The following is a 12,649-nucleotide window of genomic DNA, read 5'->3' on the forward strand; positions in this document are numbered from 1 at the left end:
AAGGCTTCAGGAAACCGCAGGAAGAGGTCAGATGCAACAGCCGGAGGCATTCCGAAGTTATCTCACATTTGTTAAGCAAGTCTGCATTTTCAGTCCGCATGGGAGCAAGTTTATTTGCTGTCCATACTGGAGAGCTATTCCCTTGACCCAACTCTTCCCATTCACAGGTGTGTGCCCTGTGTTTGCTAGTCTCCTGTCCTGTGTCGATTCTAACTACCCATTTTCCCACTTGCCTCCATGTGAGTAGCAGGTCTTACATAGTGCATACCCACCCAGCAGTGCCCGGGAAAACACACGAATGAAAATCCATATCCCACTAAACCGATTGACAGCTTTGCAACTAATGTAGGCCCGCTCAGAATACTATTACTATTTTTTTAAAAAAATAACAATATCAATAATAATAAAAGGGGCTTTTCCAGGGGGGGGGGCTTTATTCCCCCTTCCTCTTCCCCTCCACCCATTTTTTTGTTGACGCTTTGAGACTGGGGGAAGGGAGTAAGCCGCTTTTTTGCCGTAAAACTCTCTGCTTTCTTAACTTGATAAGGGACATTCAGCCCTGGAGCTCACTGCTGCTGTTCACCGGAATAGGGCTACTCTAAAGTTAGTGGCTCCTTGTCTGGCTCTCGCTAAACGTGCCCCACTAGGAGGGAAAAAAGGGGTGGACTTGCGTTGGCAAGTTGCACAACAGAACGATTTGCTTAGCCAAGAAGATCTTCCGTCCAAGTTGGGGTTGTGGGGAGGAGAGAAGCGAAGCGACGCTGTGCCTTTAAGGCTTGTGCGCTAAGCCTGAAATGGTGTGGGCCTCGCAGGTGTGTGCGCGGGGGGGGGTGAGAGAAGAGAAGAGGGGAGGCCCCCTTGATTGACAGTCCCAGCGAACTGGTCCTTCCAGCCGCCCCCACAAAAGTTTCTTTTCTCCGTCAGCCAGCGCTGCTGGGTGGTTGCCATGAAAACGGATTCTTCCCCCCCCCCCCGCACTCCCCCGCGCCAAAAAGAGAAATTGAGAGAGTGGGGGGGTCGGGCGCCCCTCCCCCAAGCAGCCGAGTGGAAAAACTGAATTGGGGAGATACATTCAGAAAGCGGTATAAGGTGGAGCAGATATGTGGGCAGCAGTAAACTTTGATTTGTTTTGCCCCGCCGCCCCAGCCCCCGCCCCCCAAGATTCCTCTGTTACTTTCCAGGGGAGAGAGAGAGACCGTGGTCTCATTGCTGCTTGTTTATCCCCAAGGGGAAGAGGGAGGCGGGCCTTTTTCTCATGGGATTTGGGAAACTCAGGAACTGTTCTGTCCCCCCCCCCCATCACACATACATGCTCTTCTTTCTCTCCCACCCCAAATGCTTTATTGCTCTCGCGTCCCAGGAGGCGGCTCGTTCAGCCTTCTTCCTTCCAAGAAACCCACTCTCCAGTATTCCCTCCTTCAGTTTTCCAAAGTTCTCTGTACCATCATGAAGCACACAGGGCATCCGCCTCTGCCAGTTTGCTCTGCGTTTCTCCCCAAGGATGCCAACTTTTCCCTCTGGCAGGGTTCCTGTGCGGCTCCCTCTAATTCAGTTGCATTTTCTTCTCTCTTTTTCTTTTTGGGAACTCAGAATGGAAAATAATTTTTCCTTCTTCGTTCCTGCCATCCTTCCTCTCCACTGAAAAATGGAAGAGGGAGAAGGAAAAACAAACTCGCAAGCTCGAATTGGCTGCAAGGTTACTGGAGTAAGCCCCTCGGCTGAATTCTAGCATCGCAGTAATAATACGTTCGCTCGTAAGCAAGACTCTGCTTATTAAACTCGAGTCCTTACTCCGAAGTTTAATGTTGCTCCCCTGTCCAAGAGGCTGTTTTAGGGATACCTACACAGGAAAAAGTACTTGGCGTCTGCAGTGAGCGTGCACAGGATCCGAGCTGCAGAACACCCCCCCCCGGTTTTCTTCTCAAATTGTGCGTGTGTGTGCGTGCATGCATGCCTGTGAAAACCGGGTGGGAAGGGGAAATAGTGCTTGGGTATATCTTTTTTTTTAAAAAAAAAAAAACTTTATTAAGTTACCCACTCAATATTCCCGATGGAGGAAGAAAAGGATCGGCATTGCTATCCCACAGCTATAAATGCCCACGGGGGGGGTGAGGCGAGAGGGGGGCATAGAGGAAAAATGAACCCTCTAAAAGTTGCAACTTCGGACGGGGCGCGCGGGTGAGTGGGAAGAAGGGAGGGGAGTAGCTTGGGAACCTGGTCAATTCCCCCTGCGTCAGGGGCCTGTCGAGGTCTGCGCTCTGATTGGCCGGCGGCTTCTCATTTATAGGCCGTCAATCAAATGGCCCGCAGAGAAAGGCTACAGCGGATAGGGCCGGAGAGCTTGGTGAGCTGGCAGCAGTTGGAGAAGAGAGCCGTCCGAAGAAAGAGCAGATCCGAAGAGGGGCTCGTTCCGCTGCCGGAGAAGTTAGTAGCCAGGGTCTCCGAGACTCTTTTTGAACTTAAAAGTCTTTTCCCCTGCCCTCCTCCTCTTTCTTCTTGTAAGTCTAATATATTTCTTTTCCCACCCGGCAGCCAAGCTGGCGCATCTCCTGCCTGCCCCAGCCATGTACAGCATACTAGAGAGCGAGTTGAAGGCGCCCCAGCCTAACCCCGGAGGTGGCTCGGCCGGGAACGGCGCTCCGGGAGGCAACGGCAAGGGTGGCGGCGGCGGCGTAGGAGGAGGAGGAGGAGGAACCGGAGCCACGGACCAGGACCGGGTCAAGCGGCCGATGAACGCGTTCATGGTGTGGTCGCGGGGCCAGCGGCGCAAGATGGCTCAAGAAAACCCCAAGATGCACAACTCTGAGATCTCCAAGCGCCTGGGCGCGGACTGGAAGCTGCTGAGCGACGCGGAGAAGCGCCCCTTCATCGACGAGGCCAAGCGGCTCCGCGCCGTCCACATGAAGGAATACCCGGATTATAAATACCGGCCACGTCGGAAGACCAAGACGCTGCTCAAGAAGGACAAGTACTCTCTGCCGGGCAACCTGCTGGGCCCGGGAAGCGCCGGCGGAGGCGGCGTCAGCAGCCCCGTCGGGGTCGGGCAGCGCCTGGACTCCTACGCGCACATGAACGGCTGGCCCAACGGCGCCTACGCCTCGCTGATGCCCGAGCAACTGGGCTACAGCCAGCACCCGGCCATGAGCAACGCGCAGCTTCAGCCCATGCACCGCTACGATGTGAGCGGCCTCCAGTACAGCCCCATCATGTCCAGCGCTCAACCCTACATGAGCGCGGCAGCCTCCACTTACAGCATGTCTCCAGTTGCTGCTGCGGCGGCGGCTGCCGCTTACGGCCAGCAACCGTCGGGGCACTCGATGAGCTTGGGGACGATGGGTTCCGTGGTGAAATCTGAGCCCAGTTCTCCGCCGCCGGCCATCACCTCGCACTCCCAGCGGGCCTGCCTGGGAGACTTGAGGGATATGATCAGCATGTACCTTCCGCCCGGGGGCGACGCGGCCGACCCGTCGACACTGCAGGGCACCCGGCTACACGGCGTCCACCAGCACTACCCGAGCGCCGGGACTGCTGTCAACGGCACCGTGCCACTAACTCACATCTAGCCGTGTTCCCCTCGGATCGCCCTCTACCACCGCTTCCTCAAAACGCTGGCACCGAACGTCTCGCCTACGGTTTGGTAGCAGGAGAGGTGGTTTGAGGGCAGGGGGGGTGTCGCTGGCTCTCCATCTTAACCAGCGAGTCTTTTGGACGCTTCTTCCCAAGGCAAATCCTATGCGGACGTCTCCCCAGGCATCTTGACTCTCGTTGTAGGTGGCTTCTCCCACTCTGAATTCCCACACCATTAAAGTTTATGGCTTTGGGGTGGGAGAGGCGCGGGAGAACTCCAAAGGAAGGTAAACCGAACTTTACCCAACTAAACAACTCAAAGGAACTTTAGATGTGTGAATAAAACACAAAAGGGGAGTTGCACGTCTGCATAGAGCACAATTTTCTGCTTACCTTGGAAGAAGCCGCTGTGAAATATCAAACATACTTCCTTATAGATATACAAGTTTTTTCGGGGGGGTTCTTAAAAAGTTTTTTGGGGGGGTGGGTGGGTTGGGAGAGCAACGTGGCCAACTGGCCTCGGTCTTAAATGTTTACATTTTGTCTTTTATTGTTCGGGGGCGAGTTGTTTTGTTTCTTTGCCCCCTTCCTCTTGCCTGGAGTTCTTTAAATCTGTCTGGAGTCTTTTAATTTTTAAGATATTTAAATATATGTAACCCCGGCCCCACCTTCCCGCTTTTAAATATATAGATATAAATATATATATATACAAATTGCTATGTGGGTCCCCGGGTTGATTTCAGAACATCAGTTTTACTCGGAAGTTAAGCAAGTTTGTCCTTTTTTTAGGCTCAAGTTTACTTTGGAGTAAACTTGCTTCGCGTGGGGGGGCGGGTAGAAATATCCTGCTTTGATGGGAGCCTTTGGGTAACCCGATTGTCAGCTGGCTGTGTGAAACTGGAAAAGAATTTCAAATTTATAAAATACTTTCTTTGCTGTTGCAAATAATGTGATTTTAATCTTTTGAGGGAAAATAAAAAGAATTCGCTGATAACGGGAGAGGGGACGTTTTCTGGTTGTCTCCGTGGCGCTTGTAAATTTCTGTAAATTCCCCTGCCTTTTCTGTTTTGTGGATTTAATCGTGGGATAGTTTGGCGAACAGAACATATCAACCCCACGAAACAGGTCATTTAGATTTTTTTAATATTTTATTTTGTTGTGTCCTCTGGTTTCTTTGAAGAGAACATGTCTCTCGCCCCCTCTCCTGTCCCTCTCCTTCCTCCCCTCAAAGAAAGAACTTTAAGAGAGATCAATAAATTTTATAACAGGCGCTTTGGATGTGTGTTTGGTATTTCTTGTTTAAAGCGGCGGAAAAGTTTCTGAAGCTGTGAACCCTGCCTTGTTCGCTCTGGTACTACTCTGGAGTAAGTGTCTTTAACGGGTTACGGCTGGGCCAGGGTTTGGGGGAACAACCTACGTTGATCAGGCGCTCCCGTACCCCAGTGCATGCTTTAATTCCGCAGTAAATCTGTCTGAAGCGTGGATTCCGAAGTATATTTAATGCGGGGTTAAGTCACCACGGGATAATTTTTGCTTCATTAAAATTGTGCTTAGGATAGAGGGCTGCAAGTTTTGCTTGGGAATTTCAGTCCGACCCTATCCGTGAGATTGGAGCACCGCTCGGTTCAAAAGGATTTACTCCCAAGTAAGTGTGCGGTGGACAGCAGCCTTAACCAAGAAAACAGTTATTGCTCTTTATGCTTTATGGGGGATTAGGGAACTTTCTGCAGGGCTGTTGCAAAGTTTGTGAGGCCGGAGGGACGGCAGAAACGTCAGCAGTACCTCCCGGATTCCAGGTTCCGAGAGGAGCATAAATTGTATGGGATGGGGGCAAAGGCTGCGGTCCTAGCCCACATTAGCGAGCCAGTCCAGTTGCGCACAGGCTTGAGAGTGAACCCTGGAAAGCTTGGCGCTGCAAATCTGTGTCGAAAGCCCCACCCAAACTGGGTCTGTTATCATTCTGCTAGCAAACCCTAGAAATCCCATTAAAGTCTGTGGGACATCGACCTTTCAAAGGATCTGAGACCGACGCAAGGCAGCAAAGCATCTGAAGTTGACGAAGGAGGTTTGAACTTTACGCATGGCGTTTTAATACTACTGTTTATTAATCAGGTTTAAAACGCTGCTTCCGCGTTGAAAGTAAACACGGGGGGGGGGGGTTTCAACGAAGTAAAAACAAAAACAAAAAACTTCAACGTGGATGTTCGGAGCGGGTTGAAATCCTTGCGTCCAGCTCTTTCCTTAAGAGGCTTCTCCCCGCTGCCCTTATTTAAACCGCGTTTTTGACAGTTATTCCCCGCTTCTTCCCCGGTTCATAATTCAAATGCCAAAAGACCTTAATTTGGTTTACATGTAAACGCTATTTTAAATTCTGCCCTCCTCACCTTTAAAAAAATAAAGTTCAGACATTACGCGGAGATTGCAGCAGCAACCTTAACGCAAAGTCTCTGTTAAAATCGGAGTGGTGAGAGCCTTCACTCTTGTGAAAACGCCGGGGAGCGGGCTGCGATCGCCTCCTTTTTTTAACATTCATTGTGGAATCTTCAATTTACGTCTAACTTTTATTCGAAAACTTTTTTACTTTTTTTGCAATTCCAGGATTTAATTATTTTTTCGGGGAGGGAGCGGATATCTTCGTAAAAGAACTCGGCCCCTGACATTAGTTCCTTAAGGTGCTGGGTCTACAGAAGAGTAAATGGTTTTAAGCTTGGTGCGTTACCGTTCCATCCTTAGACTTATAAGAATAATACTTCTACTCATTACCGGAATTCTGATGCAGTCCAGCTTGGAGTCAGGAAGCGCATCGGGAAGTGACTGCTTTAAAAGTAGACGGCGCGAGGACTAGGCGCACACTGGTCTTTTTGAAAACAAAAAAAAAAATCCTTCCAGTAGCACCTTAAAGACCAACTAAGTTAGTTCTTGGTATGAGCTTTCGTGTGCATGCACACTTCTTCAGATGCATGCACACGAAAGCTCATACCAAGAACTAACTTAGTTGGTCTTTAAGGTGCTACTGGAAGGAATTTTTTTTGTTTTGACTATGGCAGACCAACACGGCTACCTATCTGTAACTGGTCTTTTTTACATATAGATACCGATCCCTTCTGCCTGCTCGCTTGGTAGTAAATGCGCAGAGGCTTGCTTCTCCCTGTGGCGACTACGATCGCATCATTCATCTGTGACCATAAATACAGCTGATTTGGCATTAAATCCTATTGACCTGTTTTCACATTAAACAAGCAGGAGGGGATCGGGGTCTTTTTGCAGCGATCCTTCTTCGTGAGAGCAAAGTCCCTCTCATTTCGGTCAGGCTTGCTCCCAATGAAATGTATTTAGGATCGCTTTTTAAAAATTTTGCGCTGGGGAGGGGAGCGCGCGGGGAAGAACTGAAGTTCGGCAATTTTCCAATTTGGACACGAGAAAGCCGATAGAATGTTATGCTGAGGTTTTTCTTCCCACATTCCCCTAAGAACATTCTCTTCTGACACTTGTTGCTTCCTACAACCGATTCTTTCCCCTGCCAGCGTGCGCGCGGTCAACTTCCCCGAGGAAACTGCGCCCTCTGGATCCTCTTCATTCTCTCTCCTCCGATTCTTACTCTTAAGCCCAGGAGTAATCTGAGAGAGCCTTGTTCAAGGGCGGAAAAACCGTGTCTTGCTCTGAAATATTTACAAATGTGTGAATCCGGTTGGAGGAACCTTAATTAGACTCTATTAAAAATGAATTAGGGGATAGGACGCCTGCATGCTCTAAATAATTGAACCTCTTTAATTGTGTTTGCAAATCATCGTATTTCATTGGTTTAGTTTGTTTTAGGTACTTTGAGCTTTTAAACATGTTGCATTAAAAAAACAAAAACCCCAACACATCTTGAGAATCAAGTCTCTCTTTCTAAGATGTAATAATAATTTTGCAAATGACTGCTTTTAAAATCCGGTCTCAACCTGCACCTTACTTCCCTTCCGCCGGCTCCCCCCCCCCCCGCTGCTTATGTGGTACCATCCGCGCACATGTAGATTAATTTCAACTAGGAGAAAGGGGAATAATGGATGGATCCCTGCCCCGAAACAGGTTACACTTAAAATCAATCAGTGGGAAAGAGAGGGAAAGGAATTGTCTCTGCAACTACGCTTTCTTTTTCTTTTTTTAAAATTACTCAATTTATTATCAGTTTGAGGTCCGGATTAGTAGCACAATACAAAGGTTGGGTTTACCGCCCACCTCCCCAAGAAGACGAATTTCTCTTTCCAACAAGCGATCACTTTGGTTGAATCCGTTTGTTCTCTTGACGGGCTCTACCTCAGCACCTGTTCGGATAGGCTGGGTGTAATACTATTTAGCTTTGAAACTTTAGCATTCGGTTCATTCCATAAAATGGGTTTAAAATTATCTTGGTTTTGATTCGTTTTGATAGATCTTTATTAATCTTTCTCGGAGTGCTAAGATTTTGACGGGAACGGGAAATCCCACGGGGTTCATAAGGGGTTTAGGGTCAGTTTGCACACTGCGCATTTTTAACTAGGAGGGAAGTTCTGCTAACTTGCAAACAAACATGATTTCCATAGGTAGGTATCCCTCTCTTATTTTTTTTAGGGGCGGGGAAGAACCCTTCTTAACAGGCATGTCAATGTATATCTGGTTCTTTCGTTAATTTGGCTTTTTAAAAAATAAAATAAAATCGATCAGCCATCCTGCATGTTTTTAGACTATTACCTGCATTGCAGGGGGTCGGAATAGACGTCCTTCAGGGGTCCCTTCCAAGTCGACAATTCTATCCTTTACTCTGTCTCTCTCCACGTATCAATCTGGGGCTATACGCTTTATGCTTCTAATGAAGGGTCCCTAAAGGGTTACGCCGAAACGAATGTGTGTTATAAAAGTCTTTATGGTGCCTCTATCCTCTGCCTTACTTTTGGACCAAGTTTCCTGATGGGGGGGGGGCTTTTCTATTGCACCTGTAATTAGTGGGATATATAGCACTTGGATGCTGGGGGCGGAGCGGAGAAGAGACACTGGATTTGGTTCTGTTGCTTTCTTTCCATCATGTCCCCTGGCTTCCACATTTAAAGGAATTGGCTTTGCACTCCGAATTCTGCTACCTGCAAAACCTGTAAAATTAGCTCAAGCGTAGTCTCGTTTAAAAGCAGCAAGAGATCCTTTACCCGAAAACAGTCAGAAAGAGAGATGGGGGGTGTCTTTTTGTTTAATTTTCCTGTTTATCTTGCATAACGTTTAAATTTCTGTGTAATGCACTTGAAAGATGCTAACTTCAATCTACCACCGCTCTTTTAAAAATTGAAATAAATCCAGCCCGGATTTTGAACTGAACTTAAAATTCCCAAGGACATAGGCAGATGGGTGCAGCTCCGGGCTTGAGCTTCTCTGGCAAATCTGGAACTTCTTTGGGGGTCGGGGCTCGACACTTTCTCCTGCCTGCCTCCCCCCATGTAATAAAAAAGGCTAGAAATGTGGGCCGAGAAACTACAAAGAAAACCCCCTCTGCCAAACTTCGTTGCGATTACGAGAGCATGGAAGAGAGAGAGAGAGAGGAAGAGAAGGAACTTTGGAAAAGTTGCGCGCCCGCTCGGAGACGACTGGAAATCCATTTTCCCTTGAAATTATTAATGGATAAATTGAACGGGTATGGGAGCGGGTGGAAGCTTTTCTCATTTTATATTGCTACTCTAACTCACCTACCCTGGCCGTAGAACTAACACACAAACCGAAAAGCAACCCCCTTTTATCCCCGTAGAAGCAACAATTCTTTTTCCTTCTCGCCTCTTGGCACGGCTTAAAAACCCTGCGAAAATCCAATGAAGTTTGATTCAACTTCTAAGGGAAGAGCAGAGATCCGTTATCCTCGAAAAGAAGAGCGGTTGGTTTCAGAGCAAATAGTTTGCCTCTTTTGATTTCCCTCTTTTCCAAACTCTTTTAAGGCGCGCGAATTCAGAACGAGACTGAGTTGGTCAGTCTGCTTTTGGTGAGGAGGCTGCAGTAAACTGGGTTTTTGAGAACCTCCGTCCCCTTCCCCCGATTTGATCGCCCTAGCCGCTCACTTTAGCATAAGCAAGGTAGCCCGCTTGGGGATAACGTGGAGAGACACCAGCTAACCCAAGCAGAGATGAGCCGCATATTTGCAAGGACGCGGAAAGGACAGCCTCCTGTTGCTTTTACTGCCCTTCGCAAAAAAAATAAAAAATAAACAGGGAATCTGCCCAACCCACCGGTTGCCAAGTTTGGTTTTAAAAACTCGGATTATACAGCATAGCTATGTTTCTCCATGTCATGGAGTCTTCAGCTGAGACAGGGTGGGAATAAGCAGGAATCATTAAACTTTTCAGACTCAGGGCCGCATTCCCTTGCAGGCAACCTTCTGGTGGCTGCATGTGGTGGGAGGTGCCAGAGGCAGAAGCGGGCAAAGGGATACATGTAAACTTTTATCATTTAACAGTAGGCTACTATTAGTGCATTGCTCTTCTCCATCCAGGCAAGCAAAATGCACTATCCCAAGTCCAAAGCCATATTTCAGCCAGGCAAAAAATAATACCCAGGAATGGGGCAAAGCAAGGTCCGTGAGGGGTGGGGTCTGGGGAGAGTTCTGAGGTCCAGGTGGAGAGGCTTGAAGGGCCACATCTGGCTCCTGGGCCTGAGGTTCTCCATCCTTGGGCACCAGGGATGCAAGGGAATATTTTCTCTGTTTTTGGGTGGGAAGTTTGCAGGCTAGTCAGAGTGCAATCACATTCCTCCTATAGGGTTATTTTCTGTGTACAGCACTGCATACATCACTACTAGCATCAACTGTATGTCCTGGAGCAGCTTAGATTGGAAAAGAGGTCTCTGCCCCAATTAGCTTACAATCAAAGACCTTCAACCTGGGTAAAATTAGTTGGATAGCCTCATCAAAACCAAATGAAAAATTATGCTTCTTGATCTAGCATCATGAGACAGCCAAGCTCAGATAATATATTAGTGTGCCACTAAAAAGAAGCAAATCATACAATTATTTTTAGTATGATTTTTAGGAAGACCATGTGATTTATTTATTTTTTAACTTTTATTGGTCTTTAAACCTGGAGCAGTCTAGGTCAAGTCTGGAAAGAACCGAGCAATGACTTACTCACTTTTGAATTAAGCATCCACAGGACCAAGTCTCACCACATTCATTGGGGCATACGTACTTCTATGAAAAATGTAGCCATGGAATGCAACCCTATCCTTGCATTATCAGAAGTAACTCTTACTTTTGAAGCTATGGGGGGAGTTGTCATCAACAGAACTTTCATTAAAGAAGTGAACATAAGAGAGGAAAATTAAGCCTGTAAAATAAATGCCCTTGCTTTTGCTTTTTTTAAGTGTTCTGTGTTCTGAAAACTGTTGATTTCAATAAGAGAGGAATGCCAGCATACTTTTGACAAAGGAAAGAAGAATCCAATAAAAGTGCACGCATGCGTTGGCAGAGGGAATCTGCTGGAAGCCAAAGAGATCCCTTTCGCCACAGAGCTGGTGAAGGATGAAAACCTCTCTTCCTCCCTCTCTGTCGCTCACTCATAGAAACAGAGTGCTGCCTTATGCCTACACAGACCGGTGGTCCATATAGCTTGGTATTGTCTACACTGACCAGCAGCAGCCCTGCAGGAAGGAGTCTCTTCTGGAGTTGCCTTTGGGGATTGAACCTGCACATAAAGCAGGTGCTTTTCCCCTATGACCTTTCCCCCCTATAGTTCCATTATTGTTTCCCCAAATTATACTGCACATTGAGTGTAATTTCTTTGAAGCAACCAAGTCTGAAAACTGAAGCACAGTAAACAACATACATTATCTGGTGGATTCCATCTTTCCCTGCATTCTCCTCACTTTTCACTTCTGTCACAAAGGCACATTGCAGCCCGCTAAGCTGTCCATGGAAGTTTAGTGTTCAGAACATAAGAGCTCCTCATTCAGAAGTCTGCTATTCATTAAATGTATAAAGCTGTTTGGCTGTTTATTAAGACATGCTGCTTGGAGGCTGTTGGAAAGTAGAGTCCAGCAACATCAAGGAGTCCAGCAACACCAGTATAGCCTACAAGAGCTGGGGTCTCCTTGGGTCTGCATCTGCCTGACATGATGCAGAGTGGGCCCCTCCCCACACCCAGCAATGGCCTTTGATTTCAACTTCAGAAAGGTAAGGCTGATTTGACCGTCCAGACCCCCATTCCGGATGCAGATCCTCGCTCACCCTTTGTTCCTGTTGCAGATCTTTATTCCCCCCTTGTTCCTTATGTAACTATCTGCTCCCCACTTCTTCTCTGGTGTAGGCCTTTTGTGGTTTGCCTCAGGTACCAAGAATGTATTGGGCCAGCCCAGGCTCCAGTACCACAAAAGACCCTCTGCTGCCATTAATACATGTCAACTATCTTTTTCCACACATGACTTCCTCATCTCATGGACTGCTGCCAACACTGCTCCTTAAGATAAGCCTTTATCAGCCTGGTGCTGTTCAACTCCTGTTAGCCCTGGCAAGCGCAGGCAGTGGCGAGGGATGATTGGAGGCAGAGTCCAGTCACATTTGGAGGGTCACAACTTGGGCTATCAGAACATAAGAAATGCTCTGCTAGATTAGATCACAAGCCTTCTGTAAAGTTCGGCTTCCTACAGTGGCCACTCAAATGTCTCCAAAAAGCTCAGAAGTGAGGAATTAATAGGTTAGGAGACATCCTTTATAGGGCAGGGCTGGGCAACAGTTGAACGTGGCATTGTGGATGTGCCAGAGGTAAAAAGGTGAGAAAAACAATAGACAGTTGTTGAACTCCCTCAGTCATGAACCTCCCTCAGTCACATTTGGCAGCTGGGCCTGAAGTTCTATTTCCACTTTGTGCGGCATGCCCCGACACCCTGCTCAATGTCATACATTTAAAATATTTAATATCCATTCTTCTGTGGGACAGCAACCCCAGAGCAGCTTAATGAAGAATGTAACATTGGCCATAAAACATCATCAATCAACATAATGCCCTCAGCTGCCAAAAAGAAAAAAAGAAAGCCCAAATGACTCATGGTAGAGCATGAGACTCATGGTGTCCATATTGTGGGTTTGAACCTCATG

At 47.6% G+C, this 12,649-nt stretch overlaps 1 protein-coding gene across 1 annotated transcript; it reads left to right on the forward strand.

Moving 5' to 3' along the window:
* Positions 1–2,298: 2,298 nt before the first annotated feature.
* Positions 2,299–4,033, forward strand: SOX3 (SRY-box transcription factor 3). The gene is made up of 2 exons (XM_081897211.1): positions 2,299–2,424; positions 2,533–4,033. Exon 2 carries the CDS (start codon positions 2,565–2,567, stop codon positions 3,561–3,563), a length of 999 nt encoding a protein of 332 aa, XP_081753337.1. The 5' UTR covers positions 2,299–2,424; positions 2,533–2,564; the 3' UTR covers positions 3,564–4,033.
* The last annotated feature ends 8,616 nt before the right edge of the window (positions 4,034–12,649 follow it).

This window comes from Podarcis melisellensis, assembly GCF_964234715.1.
Source record: "Podarcis melisellensis genome assembly, chromosome: Z".
NCBI classification, from domain to species: Eukaryota; Metazoa; Chordata; class Lepidosauria; order Squamata; family Lacertidae; genus Podarcis; species Podarcis melisellensis.

Excerpts from the sequence above, each read along its gene's own strand:
- SOX3 (XM_081897211.1), top strand. The coding sequence starts at position 2,565 with ATGTACAGCATACTAGAGAGCGAGTTGAAGGCGCCCCAGCCTAACCCC.